This window comes from Lepidochelys kempii, chromosome 2, assembly GCF_965140285.1.
Source record: "Lepidochelys kempii isolate rLepKem1 chromosome 2, rLepKem1.hap1, whole genome shotgun sequence".
NCBI classification, from domain to species: Eukaryota; Metazoa; Chordata; order Testudines; family Cheloniidae; genus Lepidochelys; species Lepidochelys kempii.
The window spans coordinates 39,634,682-39,657,118 of record NC_136381.1 but is presented as its reverse complement, the minus strand read 5'-3'; the positions used below and the strand labels follow the sequence as shown (position 1 = coordinate 39,657,118).

General features: G+C 41.7%; 1 protein-coding gene across 7 annotated transcripts in view; it reads left to right on the top strand.

The window, feature by feature from the left end:
• Positions 1 to 22,437, top strand: part of VPS13B (vacuolar protein sorting 13 homolog B) — a 922,277-nt gene that overhangs the window by 668,676 nt on the left and 231,164 nt on the right. For all 7 annotated transcript variants that reach the window (XM_073330465.2, XM_073330462.2, XM_073330464.2 and 4 more), the window contains exons 32-33: positions 15,567 to 15,693; positions 17,532 to 17,675. In XM_073330465.2, the coding sequence (XP_073186566.2) occupies positions 15,567 to 15,693; positions 17,532 to 17,675 (271 nt within the window). The remainder of the gene's footprint in view (positions 1 to 15,566; positions 15,694 to 17,531; positions 17,676 to 22,437) is intronic.

Genomic DNA, 22,437 nt, shown 5'->3' with positions numbered 1-22,437 from the left:
ACCTGTTCGCATTTATACCCTTTGCCTAATAGCACATAGGGAACTGGGAATGTTTAACCAAAAAGAAGTTTTCTTGATTGAAAACTGCTTTTTCAGGTTGTAGCCCTTCTCTCTCTGCCTCCTCTCAGTGGAAAAAATAACAGCCCTGAAGGATATAAAGAAATATATCTTCTCTTGAGGCCTCGCCCCCATCCTCATGCAATCCTTCTACAACAACCAGCAGCAACTTGTGCTTCCTGCAGCTTGAATAAACTCTGTTTGAAAAACAATTGAGGTTAAAGGCATTACTGATGTGTGGGGTAATGAACTGAGTGTGGCAATGTACTGCATTTCAGTTTTGTCCTTGGCAGACCACCATCTGGAATGACTTCCTGGGACTCTCCACTAGTATGTCAGGGAGCCAAGGATCTATGGTACCAAATAGAACAAAATGTCACTTGTAGTTTGTAAGAACCCTCTGAGAAGGTTTTTGCATTTTTTCTTTAGGCCTTACTTTTATGTAATTTTGAAAAGCAAATATATAAAGTTTTACCCAATCCTCATAATGGATGATGCTTCAATAATAAATAAAAGAAAAAAACATGATCAGTACACGAATGGTATGTGTTTTAGAGATTACTTGTGTAATCCTTCTGCCAGGTGGAGCCGGTAGCAACCAGGGCCGGGTTCAATATCTAGCATAGAACTGCCAAGAGCCCACACCCAGTAACCTGGGAAAATTACACACCACCCCGGGGTGCCTCTGAGAGGCAATACTTCCCCGCTCACAAACATAGGGTCCAAGTGTAGAGAAGAAACTTTAATGAAAGGAGGGAAGTCACCTGACATTAATTAGGGAAAAGCACAAGCAGGATTCATAAACATAAAACTGTGAGCAGGACACCCACCCCAGAGTGCGTGGGGCAGTGTCTGTCCTTGGTCAGTGAGGACCAAGGGTTCAGAGGTGCATCTGTGTGAGCTCACCTCCTGCAGGGGTGCGGGGAAGAAGGCACTTTGCTTGATCCACCATTTGAGCACTTGCTCTGGCTGGCTGCGCTGCCAGCCGCAGTTCCGCTTGCTACCCCACTCGTTCCTCTCCGCTCCCGCTGGCCACCTGCTCACCGTTTCCACCATCCTCTCTTTGTGAACTCTGCAGGTCAGTCTCTTGCAGTTCCACCCAACTCTGAGTGATTGTCAGATCTCAGTGATTTTCAGCTCTTACTGATTGTCAGCTCTTAGTGGGGGAACCTGAAGCAGACTGAAGGGAAATCCACAAGTGATTTCAGCTCTATTGAGCAGTTAAAATAACAAAAGACTCCTAATGGAGCCTGTTTAGCTCTATCTTTGAACAGTGAGGAGGAACAGGTTAAACCAGACCAGGGACCCTTAAGGAGGGTCCACACTGCCTGGCTGGGACACTTGTCCCCACCCCTCTTGCTTTCATAGGGGTCTGGCATTCGAGCCCCTGGCTTAGCAAGATCCTTTCAGCTGAGGGTGACCCCCTCATTTGGGACAAGTTAAGCATAGTTCTGCTCCCCTTTACTCAATAAAGATAGCAACATTGATAACATTTCACTTCCCCTGCATTCAGTACTAAAGTGATTTGTAACCCAACATTAGCCAAAGTTGATCACTTTGAGCAATGCAGTTCTGTCTGCTGGATATGTAGGCAAAGTAGGTGTGTTCATGTAAATACAGTTTGCTCCTGAAGTCTCACCCCCTCCCAGCTAGTTGTCAGTGGAGAGCTTATTCAGACCCTGCTTACACTTGTGAAAATTTTAGGGACAAAATGCAAGACTTTTTTCAACTACCTCCTTTATTTCATTTGTAATATTTACATTAGCTTAAATTTCACGTGCACATCATCATACAGTACGAAGCCTTATACCAATTACATGCAAGTGCATTATTTTATTCAGTACCCCACTACAAAAAAAATGCTGTCAGTTGCCGTCATGAAGATGGGTGAAATATTCTTTTAGCCAGGTGGCTGGTACTTGGTCAGCTATCTTAGGTATTTATATAGCCCTCATGCCTGTAGTATCTGAGCACTTAGCAATCTTGTAATTTATTTATCCTCACAATACCTCTGAGAGGTAGGGAAGTGCTATTGTTTTTCAAAGAGTGCCCCTGTGGGTGCTTCACTTTAGGTGTCTTGTCGCCCTGCACTTGTAATCGGAGATTTGTGGTAGCAGAGCCCGGCTGGGCAGCACATGCATCGTAGCCATCTTGAGCCTCTCAGAGTGGTTACATAGCGGTGTGCAGCCAACTATCCCCCTTCTCTACTGCCTTTGGCTTGAGTCTGAGTGATCAGCAGTGCCCTCCCTGACCTCAGATAAGATTAATGGTAGATAGTTTATAATGATAGCGTTAGATTAGTTGTGGTTAGCTTCCCTATCCCTTTACCCTACTCTAATTTCTTTAATTTTCATTTAAAACAAAATTCCATTCACCTTCCCTGTCTTCTCATGTCTCTCCAGCAGGCATACAGCTTTAGCCTCAAACAAGAGACCGATTCCCTCAGGCATGCCCGGCTCACCTAGCTTTAAACGCTGCCTGGCTTGCAGACTTTCCATACCAGTCTCTGACACCCATGCTCAGTGTGTCCACTTCCTTGGTGTGACACATATTACTCAAAAGTTCCCACGCTGCAGAAAACTGACAGCCAAGACAAAAAAAAGCCAGAGATCTCCAACTGAAGCTCCTCATGATGGAGAAATCCCTCAGGCCAGTCTCCGACCCCGAGACTGGCCTGGCCAACGTTCGCCAGAGGCAGCCTCTGACAGGGGCTCCACTTCAACAACGGCTGCCAAGGAGCCTAGAAAGACTACCAAAAAGTGATCACAGACATCCCCGCACTGAGGATCGCCTAAAAGAAAGTGATCTCCAACTGAAAAATCTGCCCCAGTGCCAACAGCACAGAGAGCACTGGACCACGAGACACCAGGAACATCTGGCACCAAAGGTTCCTGAAGAGTTAAAGACCCTATTCAGGCAAGCTCTATAGGAAATTCACACACTAAAGTAAAACCTACCAGCTCAGCACCCAGTGAAGAAGCTCTCGGCACCAAGCTGTACAATGGCGCCACCTGCTGTACCTATGCCACACGACTCTAAATCGTCAGCACCAGTAGCTTCCACCATGCCATCTCCAGCACTGAGCCTCACAGTTCTGCAGCAATTCATGAGGCATGCGGACCTGATAGTGGTCTCAACACCTGAATTTTCTTTACTTAGTACAGAGGGTACCCATCCAGATCAGTACCAAGCCAGCTGACTACTCCCTGCAGATCAGCCCCTCTTATCTCCAGTGATGAGGAAAAAGAGGATAACGCAGCAATATACACTCCATGACACTCCTAACCCAAGCCAGGACCATTTCATCACCAAGCACCTGCGGATATATGAGGATGGTATGGTGACCCCTGGGCACCTCTCCCATACCATTCCCACCTAACTGGTCATTCTGGGATCCCTGGGCAATATATAGGGCCCAAAACCGCAGGCCCCCTGGCCCGCCTAAGTCCAGAACAGCCAGGTCCTCTTCACCAACTGCCCTAGCACTCTCAGAAACACAAGAGGAAGAGACCAAGGAACCTGAGGACACAGCCAAACATGATACTTCGCTGCCTACTCAGCTCTCATCTTTATTACCGGACGAAACCATAATGCCACCCAAACACACACTATGGGGGATGATTTCAAATCCTTTCAGGACCTCTTCAAAAGGGTTGTGTTTCATTGGCACGACCCAGAAGCCCATCATAACATACTCCATGCATCCTGTCACATTGCACTCCTTATTCTTTATGGAAATATGCTTATGTTATGGATATGACATAACTGAGATGTACTTATGCAAGATTGGTCTTGTAAGGTATCATTGGAAAGGTTATAATTTACTGGATGTGATTATCCAATTTTTGTGCATATATCATTTCTGTATCTAAAGTTTGGAATATGGACTATGTAATCATCACAACTGGGTGTGTATTGGGAAGACACCCACCAGACAACAGGCTGTCAGATTTGATGAGCCATCAGGAAGGGACAACAAAACCATGATGATATTAATCTCTCTCCTGCCTGGGAGGCATCCAGGGATGTAACTGTGACACTACTAGGTCAGGTGGTCTTGTCATCTGACACTAAACATTATCTGGGACTTTTTGTAACTTCCCACTGACAGGGGTGAGGGGGGGGTTAAGCTTGGAAAACAAAGGATTCCTGCCTTATATAAATCCTATTTAAGAGTGGAGAGGAAGGCAAACGGGACTCCTCCTCCCCATAGCCTGTCTGCCCAAAAAGAAAGACTGCTAAAGCCACCTGAAGGGAAGGCGGGGGTGTGTCCAAACTGAGACAGGGGTCCAGTCTGAAAAGAACTATAAGTGCAAGTCTGAACCACGGAAACTTTGCAACCTGCCTAAAATAACATTATGGGTAAGAAATTACATTTTGTAACCTGTTTCTTAAGTATATTGAGCTTAGTTTTCGTACTTAGGTGTATTTGCTCAGTAATCTATTTTGTTCTGTCTGTTATCTCTTATATTCACTTAAAATTACCTTTTGTAGTTAATAAACTTATTTCTTGTTTATAATATAACCCCATGTGTACAATTCATAATTGAAGGTGCGGGGTAAGAGGCTGTGCATACCTTCCTCCACACTGAGGGAGGAGGCAGATTTCATAATATATCTTTGGATCTGCACTCCAAGGGAGGTGGACACCTGAGTGCTTGGGCAAGTCCCTTAAACTGAGCCTTCCCAGAACTGATCTCAGTGTCTGTTTCGTTCTGCAATTTGGTGTGGCCCTGTCTGTGTGTGTGCTGGAGGAAGCTTAATAGCTTGGTCAGCAAGACAGGTAAAAAGGGTGCCTAGGTTGGCATAACAGGCAGGCTCAGTGGTATCTCAGCACATCAAGTGGCATCCAAAGGGGGGCAACCCGTGACACATCCCCAGCAGCAAAGATATCCTTGCCAATTAACAATGCTATCATGGAGCCTGCAAAAATAATCTGGCAAACACCTGCTACAGCACCACCTTCATGTAAGAGGTCTGACAAAAAAATATTGTGTGACAGCAAAAGAGGCTGAATATTTATTCACATACCTCGCACCAAACTCAGTGGTGGAGGTGGTCAATCAAAGGGGGAAACAACACCAGTCCCAAATGACCCCATATGATAAGGAGTGGAAAAGGCTAGACCTTTTCGGGTGGAAGCCTATTCCTCAGCTACACTTCAGTTCCACATAGCCAACTATGCAGCCCTGCTGGCTAAATATACACACAATCTGTTCTCCAAAATGTCATAATTTATTGAAAATTTACCAGATGACAAAAAAAGAAGAATATAAGGAGAACATTTCCAAAGGGGGTCTCATCGTCAGGATGGCCCTACAGGCCTCTCTTGACTCCGCAGACACGGCAGCACGATCCATCGCAACATCCATGGTCATGTGCCATGCATCCTGGCTCCATCTCTCCGGATTCCCAAGGGAGATCCAGGCAATGGTTGAGGACCTCCTCTTCGAAGGTCAAAAACAATTCGCAGACAAAACCGATATATCTTTACACACCCTGAGGACTCAAGGGCAACCTTAAAAACCATGGACATAGAATCATAGAATATCGGGGTTGGAAGGGACCTCCGGAGGTCATCTAGTCCAACCCCCTGCTCAAAGCAGGACCAATCCCCAACTAAATCATCCCAGCCAGGGCTTTGTCAAGCCTGACCTTAAAAACTTCTAAGGAAGGAGGTTCCACCACCTCCCTAGGTAACCCATTCCAGTGTTTCACCACCCTCTTAGTGAAAAAGTTTTTCCTAATATCAAACCTAAACCTCCCCCACTGCAACTTGAGACCATTACTCCTTGTTCTGTCATCTGCTATCACTGAGAACAGCCTAGATCCATCCTCTTTGGAACCCCTTTTCAGGTAGTTGAAAGCAGCTATCAAATCCCCCTTCATTCTTCTCTTCCGCAGACTAAACAATCCCAGTTCCCTCAGCCTCTCCTCATAACTCATGTCTTCCAGTCCCCTAATCATTTTTGTTGCCCTCCTCTGGACGTTTTCCAATTTTTCCACATCCTTCTTGCAGTGTGAGGCCCAAAACTGGACATCTATGTACCTGCAAACAAAAAGAAACAAGGGAGGTTTTACAACCAGAGATTCCGGTCTACGTCATACTCTCAGCCCCAAAGACAGTACAAGCAACGGCTTAAACAAAGATAGAACAGACTTCGGCAGAACCAAGATCAGCCTTTGATGTCTCAACAGTCCATCTCTAGACAATTATTTTGAAGGTGTGGTCAAGTGCACGAGACCTCTACACTTTCTGACTCCGAAACCAGAAATGGTCCCCTGTCCATTCTGAAACCACCTGTCACCATGGTACCCAGTCTGGAACACCATTATGACATACAAATGGATTTTAGAAATTATCCAGAGGGCTACTCCATCCCCTTTATTTCTAGCCCACCTACCCACCCCTCTTCCCTGTCCCTCTTCAGGGATACCTTTCACGAGCACCTGTTACAACAGGAAATAAACCACCTCGTACAATTAGGTACCATGGAACCTGTACCATTGCAATACAAGGGGAGATATTTTTATTCACACTACTTTCTAACTCAGAAAAAGACCGGTGGATGGAGACCCATCCTGGATTTATGCAAACTCGTCAAATTCATGAGAACACAACATTTCAAAATGGTGACTCTAACCACAATAATTCTGGCATTAGAAAAGGGAGATTGGCTCTCAGCCCTCGACCTGCAGAATGCTTATTTTCATATTACCATCCACCATCACACATAAGATTCCTGAGATTCACCATAGGGAAACAGCATTTCCAATACAGAGTAGTACCCTTTGGCCTATCCACTGCCCCAAGGGTTTTTTCCAAGGTTCTCGCTGTCATTGCAGCTCATTTCTGCAGACACAGAGTAATATTTCCATATTTGGATAACAGCCTCATATGAGCATGAACACAACAAGGAGCAATAAATGCCACGCAGAGCACAATAACCCTTTTCATGAACCTAGGATTGCAAATAAATGTGCAAAAGTCCCCCCTGGTTCCTGTCCAAAAGTTGGAATTCTTAGGAGCCTGTCTCACTCTCTAACAGCAATGCTACCCCACTAGTGCTTCCTCACTCCAGTCAATCTAATTTCAGCAGTGAGGGGAAGCCCACAAACATCCTTCAGAACGTGTTTAAAACTCTTGGGGCACATGCTGGCAACAACGTTTGTTGTCAAACGTGCCAGACTCCACATGTGATGCTTGCAGGCCTGGCTTTGAAGAGTGTATGTACTGCACAGACACACTCTCAACAGATGCCTCACAATGCTACGCAGAAATTAAAATACTCGTTAACATGGTGGACACAATCAAACAATGTCTTCTCAGGAGTCCCTTTTCAACAAAGAACTCCAACCATGACAATGACGACAGACACTTCCCTAATAGGTTGGGGGGCACACATACTCAACAATACGGTACAAGGCCACTGATCGCCAGCGGAGTCCAACCTGCACATAAACTTACCAGAGCTAAGGGCTGTCCGAAATGCATGCGACCATTTTCCCCCTCTAATCAAGAACTATGCCATCAAGATCCTTATGGACAATACTGCATGTATGTTTTAGATAAACCGCCAAGGGGAATTACGATCATACTCTCTATGTACAGAGGCAATACGACTTTGGAATTGTTGCAACACCAACAACATAGAGATATTGGCATCCTATCTGCTGGGATGTCAGAATACAGCAGCAGATATACTAAGCAGGGACTTCTCACAAACCCACAAATGGGAGATGGATCCTGAAATTCTCAAACCCATATTCAAACTATAGGGGTTCCCCACCATAGATCTATTTTCAACAGCTCAGAACACCAAGTGCCCACAATATTGTTCCAGGGCGGGATTGGGAGACCAATCCCTAGGCAATGCTCTCCTCATAAAATGGGAGGCACCACTGATGTACGCATTTCCTCCAACTCCACTCCTAAGCCGAGTCATTCACAAGATCAAGCAGGATAAATCCAGGGTTATTCTCATAGCACCTACATGGCCCAGAAAAACTTGGTTCCCATATCTGTGTCTAATGGCAGTGAAGCCTCCTCAAACCATTCCCCTAGTACCTCACCTTCTAGGACAAGAAGCAGGATGTGTCTGCCATCCCAACCTCGCAGTCCTCCACCTCAAGGCCTGATTACTCCATGGCTGACTGGGATCAAGGAAGCCTGTTCTCAGGAAGTAAAAGATATATTACTGAACGGTTGGAGACTAAGCACAAGAAAGATGTATATCCATAAGTGGAAATGAGTCTGCACCTGGTGCCAAGATAATCAGATCTTACCACAATTGTCCCCGTCCCCCCACTGAGGATTCTGGACTATATTCTAGTGTAGCCTATAGGATTAACCTGGTTTACATTAAAGTAAGTCCAGCTGTAATGCTAGGGACCTACAGGCCATATCCTGTATGCTGAGCTAAGGCAAAGTTAGCATATCTATGTCTGAGACCTTTCACCCAGATAGCAAAGTTGGCTTACATATGTCTGAGACCTTTCACCTAGATAGATAGATAATGGAAGAATGGCATAGGGGGTTTCCAAGTCTGTACCCACAAACTTAACAGGTACACCACAAGGAAAGAATCAAAATAACCGGAGAACAAAAATAACATATGTGCATATGTACATGTCATTAATACGTACAAACATACTAGCCTATGGAGTAAGTGTACCCTAACATTTTTGTGGGTGAGGAATGAAATTAGAACATAGGAGGAAGGATTTCAGGCACTTGTACCCTATAAAAGAGATGACCCACCTTGCTAGAAATCGATCTATCTACGACAACTACTACTATTGGTAGGCTGTACTTGTTTTTCTTAACTTTCTAAGTTCCAAGGGGACTAGAATAAGCTTGGTTTCTCTAAGCTTTTGTTCTTAGTTTTGTTTATTAGGTTGTGATTTTAAGTTTAAGTTAGTTAAGTAAACTCTAAGTTAGCTTTGATAGCTCTTAGCATTAGCTTCTTATAAGTGGTGCACCTCTCACTCAAGAATTGAGAAACCTGACTACTTAATTTATTTTAATAAAAAGTCTTTAAGGCTACATCTGTCTCAGTATGAGCTTCCTGTCATGCCCCTGAGGGTCCTTTGTAAATTCTGGGGAGCCTGATTTGGGACAAGAACTTTTATCTTCTGATCAAACAGATTGGCGAACCTAAAACCCATACTATCCAAATTAATATTATTAGCACCCTAAATCAGGCAACACTAGAACTTAAAAAATCAGGGCTATCCACAAGTTCCAAGAGTACATTTGGCTGCTATTACCTCCTTCCACAACAAGGTGGACGGGGTCACTATGTTTGCTCACCCAACGATTAAATGCTTCCTTAAAGGCATTGAAGACACTTATCCCACAATAAGCAACCCTATACCTATGTGGGAACTCAACCTTGTGCTACGCGGACTCATGGGAAAGCCATGAAGACAGTGCAGCACCTAGAGCTGGGCAAACAATGGATTTTTTTGGTTCACTGGCAATTCTGAAAATTTAGCAAAAAAATGTTTTGGGTCAAACCAAAAACAATTTTTTTCAGAATTTTTGGCAAATCAAAAAGTTGGAAAACATTTTGGGTCAGATCAAATGAAAGATTTCATTCAACCCAACTCAAAAATTTTTGTTTTGATTTCAGGCATTTTAACGAAAGCAAAAGAGGACTAAATTCACAAAACAGCAGGAAGTGGTAGTGCCCTCCTTATAACGTTTAGCCCAGTAGTTATGGCATTCATCTGGAATGTGGTGGGAGGCTGGGGTTCAATTCCTGCCTGTGCTGGATGTGGAGAAGGGATTTGAAGTTAGATCTCCCACATTGCAGGAGAGTGCCCTAACCACTGGGCTGTGGGTTATTTTGGTGTGGAAATCTTCTGGGGTGAAGCTGTTCCACTTTATAGATAGATAGATAGATAGATAGTCATTGGAGTAGGGACTTGACCTTGGGTTTCCCACATCGCAGGTTAGTGCCCTACCACTACCCTTATAGAGGCATTTTCACTCTTTTTCTCTGGACTATTCATTGTCATTCTGAATTACTGTGAATTGCCACTATGAATGACAAAGTCTAAACAAATGAAAACATTTTGATTGTTCAATTCAGACAAAACTATTTGGTGAACTTGATGCGAATTCACAAATAGTTTCAGGTTGACCGAAATGTTTCTTTGAAAAACTGCCACCTGTCTTCTATTGTTTTTCCCCTTAGACTTGTTTCTCATGGGACCTTACCTACCAACTCCCTGAGTTTGCTAAAGTCTGCCTTCTTGAAATCCAGTGTCTTTATTTTGCTTTTCTCCCTCCTACCATGATTAGGGCTTCTAGGTATACTCAGGTATAGCCTTAGTTCAGCAATTGGTGGCCAGCAATCAGTATAGGGCACTAGTGTACCTTACTACAACAGTTTTATTGCCTCACAGCCTTATGGTAGCATATGGTCTTTTAAGTGTACTGTACTTTTAAGTGTAGATGATGGACTACTTTAAGTCTCTGAAAGTACTGGTTAAAAAAAAAGACATAAATATATAACAGATGCATAAATGGACCTTGGAATAAATGTACTCTGGACATAGAACCATCATTACATCCTTCACAATCAAGTTTTTTCATGAGCTCATGTGGTGTACACATGTGTGCAGTTAGCAGTGCTCTTAGGTTCAGTGTGGAAGACTTAGTAATTCAAGGTGGAACTTGCTTCTTTGTTCACTTTGTGATCTCCCCGTCCCTTCTCTCCAAGTATATTGTGTTTGGCTTCTGTTTACACTTACAGTTGTTTTGCTAATACTTGGTTTGGCGCCTTTTCAGATTTACCAACTAATATTAATTGATAAGCAAAGAAACTAATATTATTTGATAGGTAAATCACTACAAGTAAAGTAGTGCGGGCAGATGGTATAGGGCATGCAAAGAAAACAGTAAGCAGTCTTAAACCTGTGTTACTTTTAAAAAAATCCTTTAAAATACAGCACAGTGTCCAACCATTAAATCAACATATCACATTTAAGAAATGAGAATATTTATTTAAACAAGATCAGGTTGGTGTTTTTGTGTCCATGTAATAATGCACGTTTATCTTTCTTTTGTCTTTCATGTACTTAAGTCATAATTGCCAGCAATTTTATATACATTAGGGCAGAAAATTATCTAACATGTAGCAGTATGCTCTTTCAGTGTCAGCAGTATGCCTCTGCCACTCTATTCTTATTTCCTTTTCACCAAAGGCAAAAACACATACTTCCTTATTTTCCCATTGTGCTGTGGAAATAGGGACCTGGATGAAAGCCATTTGATTTAAACTTAATCTAGATAAGACTGACGAGATGCTGATTGGCAGGGAGAAGCATTTATGGAACTGGCAAAATCGATGACCACTTTCTCAATTGAGGATGTCTGCCAATTGACTGTCAATGTGCTTTGTGATCCTGTGGTCTGACTAGATTCATCATTGCTCATGGACTACCAGTTAACATCACAGGCCAGATGGGTCTTCTTTCATCTTTGAATTCCTTGCTTTTCCCTCAGATGCTGATCTTGTCATAGTTATCCCTGTGGGACCGTCATTCAGAAGCCTCCATTAATGCAGACGCCCACATTCTGAGCAAGGGCATATTATAACTGTGCTCAACAAATATTAAACCTGTATTCTGTACTGGCTGCCAATCAATTTGTGTGTAAAACTGAAGTTGCCCTAAATAATCTTAAATAGCCTAGGTCATAGCTACCTTGGAGACAGCATATTCCTCTATAATTTACCATGCTTTCTGCACACATTACTCCTGCGGAATTCTGTGCCACTGCACATGCACAATTCATGTCCCCCGCAGATTCTTTTGCTTCCCTGCAGAAAAATGTTGGTTTGGGTGCCCGGAGCAGCTGGCAAAGAGGTAAATCATTGGGGTGTGTGTGTATGGCGGATGGGGAGGGATGCCCTGGCCGGTGGCTCCTATCGTGCACTGTGCTCAGTTGCTAGTACCAGCTGGGCTGGGGGGCAGGGGAGGACAGGACTTGCTCTTTCCCTGCATGGAGCGGCCAAGTCAGACCCTCCTCCAGCTGCAGGAAGCCCTGAAACTCCCCCCCACCAACGCTTCTTGCCCCCATTGCGCCTCAGCTAGGAGGGGAGGGATAATTGTACAGGAAGCTGCACCCCTGTCTGCACAACCCCCATGCATCTGGACCCCCCCCCCATACTCAGAGAACCTTCTCACCCCACATCTGGATACCCGCACAATAAGCCCCTCCACACTTGGATCCTGCCGGGCTGACCCTGCCTTCCCACACCTGGTGCACCTGGCACTGAGGGGCAGGGCCCCGTGGTGTTTCTAGGGCAGGCCCGGCCCTTGCGCGGCATCAGGGTTGGGTGCAGCCTCACAGCTGAGTCCATGTCCCTGTGGGCGGGGGGTTCCAGGGTGATCTCTCCCCTTCATGCATCCAGTGACCTGTGCTCCCCACTGCCATACTGGAGCATCAGCATTTATTTACTGACAAAATTTGCAGAATTTTAAAATATTGTGCACAGAATTTTTATTTTTTTTGGTGTACAATTTTTACTTTTTTGGTGCAGAATTCTCTCAGGAGTAATACATCACATCTTGAGCACTTACGCTAGTTGCCAGCAGAGTAAAATTCAAGGAAGCAAGGAACAGGGAATTCGAAAGAGCAGGTCCTCTATAATGTTTTGGGGTTCAACCCAGACCAGTAAGGGGTTATGTCATTGCCTGGCCTGCAACTCTGGATGCCTTAAATGCTATGCTGCTGTGGCTTACAACCCTGACGTCAACAGCTCACATACACCCTGGCTTCTACCACCCAGTTGCTTTTTGCAGAGTGAACCTCCTACTCCTGAATTTTCCCAAAATTATCTACATCTCTAGTGTCCTGCCCTCTCCTGGAATACGCACAGAAGTTAAGTTTGTTGCTCCTTTAAAGAGTCAATACACTGCAGCTCATTAATTTAACTAGTTTTTGACAAATATTATTATTTCAATTACAGCACTGACCTGGTTTATGATAAAAGTAAAACAAGTTTATTTAATCACAGAGAGGTTTTAAGTGAGTTCAAATATAAAGAATAAAGATAGAAAGTGTTACAAGTTTATAAGACTAAAACTTAATTTCATCAAGTTACAATCTAAATTTAGTTCCCAGAGATTTCAGCCCCCTTGGCTGAAGGGACCCAATGTTCTATGATTTCAAGAGCTGCAGCATAGAATCCCCCAAGTGGTAGACAACTATGGGGTTCTTTCCCCTTTCTTTTTATAGTCCAGTAAACCTTGGAAATGTATTCTTTGAAAAGTAAGCCCAGATAAAGTGCCTTTTCCTTGCTGGGTGTGGATGCCATGCTGTTGGTGTAAACTCCATACTGTCTTCTCTCCTGCTGGTGATTCTTACAATGCAAATTATCCCTTCTTGCAACTTCCGATACAAATGAATAGCCCACTGAATTTGTCCTCACTTGATTTGAGGTGTTAGCCTCTTTCCTTTGTCTGAAGAAAACCTGTTGATCAAGTCCCCTGGACATGCCTGTTTAAATACAGTTTAGTCATGAATTTCTACCATATATCTATAAAGTATTTTGTGTGTTTACCATATATACATTGCACAAGAATATTAATGATCAGTGACTTACTAGTTTTCCAGTGATATATTATGACATGCCATCTTTGGGGCAAATGTCATGACAACAGGGTGTAGTGAGTATGTCAGGCCTGATGAGTTGCTGACACAGAATAGTAAGCCACCAGTAGGGCTCTGAGTCCCACCCTCATCTCTAGAGTTTGCTTCTGCTAGAAATATATCTAAACCCGAGCCTAGCCACATTCAAGAATCACTGTGAGATCCACTTACTTTTATCCTTCATGGCTCTGCAGATCTCCATTGTGAGAGATTGTGTGACCTGCAACAAAACCAGTTTCAAGGCAGTTTGCCATGGTAGGATGTGTATGTGAGTCTCTCTTCTAGAAATCTAGAGCCAAGGGTTTAAAAGCCCCAATGCCACAATTGTCTCTTAGTTTCTCTTTTTTACATGAGACAGAGAAAATGCATAGCCTGGGCATTTTCTTGGGATATGTGTTAGAATAATTAGTGTATTGTTTGAACTTAAATTATTAGTTTAATACTTTGTTCGTAGTTAGCTGTTTATCATTTTATGAATATGCAGAAATTGGTCTAATGAAAGTCATGTTCTAAGAGTTGTCAGGGTTTGCCTCTATGGAACCCAGTGATTAGCTTGTCTTTGTAAGAAAGGTAGATTGTCTTCTAGCTGATGCTCTCAATGACCAGATCTCAAGGCAATGGTTCAACCAGATACTACCCAGAGGACTCACATTATCCATGATCTTATTGAGACTGAGGGCCATCTGATTTCATTGTGGGCTTTTCTCATTCAACTTTCCTCATTGGAAGGATGGCATAGGAGGTGCTTATAGACAACATTCTGTGGCAAATTTATTTGAATTGACACACAGATCCCAGTTTGGTATGTTGTGTCAACAAGGGCTATTGATAGATGCTTCCAAAACAGGGAAATGCCTTCAACTTGCATTTTGGTAGCCGTGAAAAATAACCAGAAGATAACTTAAGTGTCCGGTTTGTTGACACAAATATTCATGGAAAGTGAAGGTCAGTATTCTGTTTAGAAGGAGCTAATGTACAGCATGCTTATCCAATCATGGAAAGAGGTGCTAGAAGGCTGGCATTGCTTTACTATGGGGGCAGAATTTAGGTATCTATGTGTGGTCTATGGTGTAAAGTACTTATGGTAATGGTAAGGTGTGAATGGTGGAGTAGAGGTTCTGTATTGTTAGATGGCTTAACTTTTCATGGGCTTGATTTTGTGTTTTTTGTGCCACTTGTGTGTGTGGCAACTTTAACTGTTTCATTATAAAGTATTTTGTTCATGAAGTAAATGTCTTGTTGGATATACAAGAACACCTATTTAAATATAAAATTCATTAACACATTTTGAAAATTATTTTTATGTGTTTTGTAGGTCAAATGTGTGTGGCTTATACTGCTTCACAGTGATTTATTTTTAAACATATTAATTCAGTAAAAGGAAAAAACAATAATACATATCTTTGTATGGTGTGTATACTGGTGGATTGCTTGCAGAGTAAAAGGTTTAGATATATTTTGGTTTCAAACACATTGAGGTCACAATAGGTTTGTGCCCTATATTAATAGTTAACATTAGAAAAATGTGCAATTTTGTCTTAATTGTGAGGTAATTAAAATAAATTATTGGCCCTAATCCTGCAGTTGGAGCCATCTGGTTCTTACACTGCATTGAGCTCCAGTGATTTCCATGGTCCTTTCCATGGGGCTAATGGCCTGACAGCCAGATTGAGACCATTGTTGTTAATAATTATTTATTATTTGTATTGTGGTAGCAACCAAAGGCCCCAATCAGGATTGAGGCCCCATTTTGGTAGGCCCTGTACACAGGAAGAACACAGGAAGATGTGGTCCTAAGCAGCTTACAATCTATTTTAATAATATTCCATTTTTTTTCTTTTAGCATAAGGCGGCATCAAGAACGGAGAGCAATTTTAACTCCAATTTTAACAGATTTCACAGTGCGAATAACTGCAGCTCCTGCAATCATTTTCACAAAAGTAATTTCACCAGAAAACTTGCACACAGAGGTTAGTACAAATTTTAAACAAAAATAACTGAGTTTTTAACATGTACATTATTGTTCCCTTAGAAAATTTTAATCTTCATAGAAAATATTATATTAAACAATATTAAAATAGTGTGTTTACGGAAAAAGGAATAGATTTTTTTAAACTGTTCGTATGGCTTCTGTAATTTTGGTAATTAACTATGGCACAGTTATAGTTTATTATTTGCATTGTTTGAACAGTTATTTTTATTTAATTACATTATGATAGCACTCAAAGGCCTCATCATGACTATGATCTCATTGTGCTAGGTGCTGTACAAACACCCAGAAATAGTTTGTGTCCCTAAGAGCTTACAATCTCTTGTCAAAAACCAGATGAAAGGAGGGGAAACATGATACATCAGACATATGAAGTGGTCAGATTTATGGTAGGCACACTGCAGAATTCTTAAAGGATTTATAACTAAAAGAGTTGAGAAGACATGATCCAATGCAATATTTAAGAAACACTATTTTCATGGGCCCCATAAAAGCAAACCGGAAAACTACATTATCTCTACAAATATCAAATAAACAGGGTGCTACAGTCAGATTTCCAAAGGCATACTACTTTTCATAGTAGGAGTCATAGGGATACCTCAGGATATTCCAAATTGACTAGAAAGATTTAACAGTAACTTTTACCAGTCTGTGGGTCAGCTCATTAGAGGAGCTTGTTACACACAAGAGACTGTGGTTCATTTCTTGGCATTAGCACCCGGGTAGGGAATTTAAAACACATTATTTGGAGGGAGGTGCCAGTCATTGTTTGCCAGCTAGCAGGAGTGATTTTTCATAATAGCTACCTCCTGGGAAGGGCAAAACCTAGGAATGAAAATCATATTTGCACATTTGTAACAGGTGCAAGTTGATGGAGAAGGAACAGATATTAATTACATGAGGGAAAGATTGCAGTGAGTTTGTGTTTCGTGTAGAGTGCCATCACAAGTGTGGGAAGGAGAGAGTTTTAAATTAAAAGAAAATTCAGGAGATAGCTGAGATGCATGGAAAGGATTCAGCAAAAAGAAACATTTGAACATTACTATTGCTCACATTCAGGAATTTAAATGTTTTGGCTAGTCAGGTTCTCTTTGAATCTATTCTTTAGGGGACGCTTAAGGATGAAGGGTGGGGTCTACTATAGATTACCAAGAATGTGAACATTATTCACATGTCCTTCATGAGAAGGGGCAATGCTTCTGCTTATTAAGCAAACCTCCTGGATTGGTTCTGTTGTTCATCTCTGAATCATTTGCCAACAATGGTCAAGAGCTTTAGTTTTGTTATAACACCAGTAAAATAGTGGTCATCCAGCTAACTCTGCCAAGATATTAACAGTGGTTTACAGGCAAAGAGAAATCAATTAGGCTGGTTATCTTTGAGTTCCAACATATGATTTCATTATAAATGGAGCTGAGCTTATATTCCAAAAAAGTATATCTTCTTGGAAGGACAAGGCGAAGAAGAAATGTAGTTCATTGCCAAGCAAATGAAAAACAAAAATCTGACAATTTAGTGTTTGATATTACAAAGAAATGAAAAAAAAACCTCACACATGAAACACTTTACATACAAGATTTGTGTTAATGGTTACTTATGCTGTTGAAAGCAAATCAAGGTATCAAACACACCTTCATTAAAAGTCTTACTACTGGCACACCATTCTTTGCTACTAAAAGAGATAAATAGATTTAACATCCCAGTTAACATTGTATAAATGGCTTAAATTGGGTATGGCAGAGAATTGTGATATAGTTACCTTTAAAATGTAAATTATCTGCCTTGTAGCTAGTATCTGACATGTTTTTTTCTCCACAGGAGATTTTAGTGTGCGGTCATTCTTTGGAGGTGAATTTGACCACAAACCTGGACTTCTTCCTCAGCGTAGCTCAAGTACAACTTCTACAGCAGCTAGTACAAGCCAATTTGGTTGGACTGGAGCCTTCCGACAAGATTACTGAGGTAGGTTATATAACCTGTTTTCTTTTAGAATTACTGTGGCTCACATCAGACATTTACATTATGTATGGTGGTAGAAAAAATGTGTAAGTAAATGAATTACACACGTTATTGTTTATCGAGCTTTACTTATACTGTACTCCACTGTTATTTTGAAAATTAAGCTGTGCCTACTGCTTTGTTAATTACAAATACTCTTTAGGAAGTCACTGTGGGCTGGCTTTGTAAAAGCTTCCTCATGAGAGGACATTGATCAGGAGACATGGGAGGATGAAAGGCACATGGATTTTAAGATGGATTTTAAGGCAGAAGGCTTTAAGGTTATTAATGTTTAACTTTTATGGAAGACTCAACAACCTACGTCCCCCCTGCCCCCAAGATATACCACTCATTTACTTTAATCAGTGTTAAATAACCTCCATGCCAAACCAATATTCAGGGTTGATCCCCTTCACTCTAACCTCTAGGATTCAGCCCACCTTTGAATCATCTTGCACTCCCCCTCCGAGTAGAAAGGAGAATACACATAAAAGGTACCTCAGTCTATGAACACTTAACATCTCCCCTTCTTCTTTGCAACTAATAGGGTCCACCAGCCATCACCCGGGTCTCTCATTCATGTTTACTTCAAGGTGCCAGCCCCTATCAGCCTGACACTGGCAATGAACACCAGTCACAAGTTGCAACAAAATTACAAACTTCCCACTTACTAAATTTTGAACTTTTAAATTCTGTCCTTATTCATTAAAACTAGGCCTCCGACCAACAAGTCACCTTGCCCCCTGGAAAAAAATCCCGATCCACAAAATTGGAGATCTGATCAGACCCACAGCATCTTGGTAACACAGCTCATATTATACCTCAGTTATAGGGCGGCATGAGGCCGGGCAGCCGCAGCAACTCCAGTAGAATGACTGCTACATGTCCTAAGAGCTTCATCGGTAGCAGGGGAACGCATGAGACAATCAATTCTCCGTTTCCCTCTCAAAGTCTAGCAATTGGGTGGTAGGGAGAGGTGGAGAAATCTCTCCTGCCCTCCATGTACTTACCCTCCCTGCCCAGGCACAATCTCCACATGCATTCTGAGCTGGGGGGAAGAGGAAGTGCTCTGAAGCAGCTGAGCCTGCACCTCCCTTCCCCCCTGCTCTCAGGACCCTAGGGGCTATCCCAGCTTAAGTCTCTGTCCCCTCTCCCTCACCGAGACGGGGGAAGGGGTGGGGCATTATTTCATTACACTTTTGAAACATTAACAATGTAATAAAAGAAATAGAGTGTATCTTTCTCTTCTTTGGATACTTTGCAGATCCACAGCCTCTTTTGGAAATGAGAATTGTAAGTAGGTATACTATGGGAATATCTTCAATAAATAACTTACAGGGCACTGTTTTCCCATCCCCTGTGGAATGCACAGAATCATAAACATTGAACGGATGCCCAGAACTTGAATTTTGAGTTGGTGCTGTGCAGAAGTCCTGCACTATTAGTGCTTAGTATGCAAACTTGCTGCAATAAAAGCCACTTACTAGATCATTTCAGAGTGCTTTTTCTTCACTATATCCAGAAGTGCCCATTTGTCCTTCATCAGTTCCTTCCATATACACTGTAGATAATTAATAAAGGAAAACATTTCTAGTTCAAGTTATTATTCTTAGTTATGTCATAAATAGTAAAACTATATCTGGAATAAGTACAGTGAAGGGTAATGATATGTTTTATTTCCATTACTCTTTTCTCCAGTTATTTTCTCTAAAATAACAAAGTAAAGCCAGCTTCACACCAGTGCCTCAATCCTTTTCTCCAGATGCCTTTCACCTCATGTTGCCTTCTTGAGTTTTCGGAGGGTGAAGTAATAGTTGATGGATGTGAACTGCCCTGCTCATATCAATGAGTTAAGTCTGAAATCTAGAAATGACAATTCAGATGTCAACACTGTTAACGATTCGACAGCTAACCATTTTAGCAGAAGCATCCAGCTATAATTATCCCACATTCCCCAGAGGGCCCATCTAAGTTGTAGCAGCCTCCCTGGACTGCCCTATGAGCTACAGTGCTGCCTGGAATCTGTGCTGCAGCTTAGCCCCCAGTCCTGCCTCCTGCACACCCCTTATACCAGAGCTTCCCTGACAGTCCTCAGAGGGCAACTCTACAGTTGTTTCACACAGTTCGTGAACCAGGGAATTCTCTCCCAGCCAGTTTCAAAGCTTTTACAGTCTCTTTAAGCCACTTCAGTCCTTTTACCTGGTATAACAGGGGCAGAGCAGGAGTGAAGATTTCACCCTATCTTTATATAAGTGCTGACTGTGTTTGATACTGTACAGAACACAGAAAAAGAGACAGTATCTGCCCTCAGGAGCTTACCTGCTAAATAGGCAGATAGTGTATAATGCACTGGGAGACCCAGAGGAAGGGCCCACGTATGAGATCCTCATAGTGAGCCTGGCTTTGCTTCCAATAGACAATGTATAAGGCCTCTCGTTCAAATCTGAGACAAGATAACGTGGCAGTGAGCTCCCAGGTTTTTAAAGAAACAGAAGTATTTGATTGTATAACAGACATTATGATTCATTCTGGTTGTAATTTTTATTCTGGAGAGAGTCCACAGATAAATTTCCAACACCAAAGATAAGCCCTTATGCTGCTGCTTTAAGAAATACTCAGAGCTCCGCAGGCATATAATGTTGAAATGGACCAGGTGAAAGTCTGTCATTTCACACATTTTAATGATACACAGCATGAGGGAATTGGGAAACTTTTAGTTCATGTTCCTTGTTTAGCATATTTTGTTTCTCTTCAGAGACACCTGGATAGGTCACATGTAACCAAGTAATAAACGTAGGTCACTAATAAAATATGCATTTGTGCATTCTCTAAAATGGAGGAGATGAGGGAATACCTTGAATTTCTTGAGGTTATGGCCTGTAAAAGAAATGTAAGTGTTTCACCTCCTGTTCATCCCCTGCTAAACACAATGGGAAGACTTGGCTTGAAACACATCTGACAGAGTTTTTGTTAAGAACCTGTCAAAGATAGTTTACATTTATGCTGACAAATTAGCCTGCAACTGAGGGCTTAGAACACTGAAATTTTCTAAGAATACAAGAACATAGTCTATAGTAATAAAACGTTTTAATACTTCAGATTTCTCTGTATAGTGGTGCTTTTCTTGTGGGTGGTGAATTCTTCAAGGGTCTCCAGGTGAAGATTTGAATACTTAAAGGTCTTTCTAGAAATATTGCATAATGGAATTGTTTAGGGGCAGATCATGGAACTTTGACGGTTGGTGGGAATGAGATTGCCTGTAGTATGCAATGTCCAGTTGACCGTAAACTTTGTATGGATAGCCTGGAGCCTGTCTCTTGTCTACTGTATGTTGAAAGAACTGGTCGGCCTGGAAGCAGGAAATGGAAAAAGGAACACTGCAAGTATAATGGAAAGACAAGAGAAAGATTAACATCAATCCATTCTTGCAGAGCAGTGTTTAATATCTACTAGCAACTCCCTTTATTTCTTAATATGTTTTTTTCAGCACTGTCAGATGTATTAAGTAACAAATATTTTTTCTAAATTCAAAAGTAAGGCAGGCTTATTACTTCCCCTGTTATGCTTAAGATCTCCCAGAAATGTGTTTATCTGGACACATCCATACAGTGCCAGAGGCATTCAACTTCCACTTCACACTGAGGGCACAAGGGTGTTTTGAATAAGGCAAGCTTATTTAAACTTTTGGACTGAAAAATGTCTTGTGTTGGCAATTAAATTAATTCATGGGTAGGCATAGAAAGATTAGATTTTTATCAGTAAATGTCAGTATAAGTGAATATCTCCATACATACACAAACTGACAAAAAATATTTCTGTCAATGATAATCAAAATGTACAGGTAGGCAAAGTAAGAAAAATGCTGCTAGAGAACTTAGTAGAGTTTGAGTTAAGGATATAAACGTAGTATATTTTGACATGTGATGTTGACAATTTGTGTTTTAATGGTTGTAAAGCTTTCATTTTTTGCATCTCAGCATCTGCTGTCATTAAACCTGTCTGAACCTGTCTATTTTCTATCACCCCTCCAAATTTTCCTACAATTATGAACATTTAAATAGATAAAAATTGAAAAAGTTTTAAAACAGAGATCGATATTGTCTGTCAAAATTATTTTTTTAAATTGAAATCTGCCAAGCCTGTTCATATGGCAGCTATTAGACAATGACATTGACTTCACATGTTCATTCCCAAGCTTCCCTCCTTTCTTTGGTTTCCATGTTTAAACCTTTATTCAATTCAGACCCCTTTTTCATTATCTTGATCAAGTCTCTTTATGCGCTGCTTGTAAATAAGTTTTGGTTAGCAGAAACCTTAATTTCGGTAGGATTTTTAACATATCTCATCTATCTGGAGTAACACTGCTTCACCACTACAAATGATGAACTCATACTTTGCTAGTTGGCTTTCATACAGTTTTGGGTGTTCTTGAGATATTATGGCCTGTGAGATGGACTGATTAAAGCTAGGATATAAACATTGATCTCATTATTGATGAAGATTGCCACAGCTCTTATTCAAGCTTGACAATTGAAATCTCCTCTCTGGCCTTGGGCCACCAACCTTTCCCTCCTCACATCGGTAGAAAAGCTGCTCATCTTGACGGTCCATTATTCTGATACCACCATCCTTGAATTGTCTCACTGCACTGGCTCACCTTTCTCCACACATTGTATATAAGCTTAATGTCTTCACCTTTATGGCTTTCCACCATTTATGTCCACCC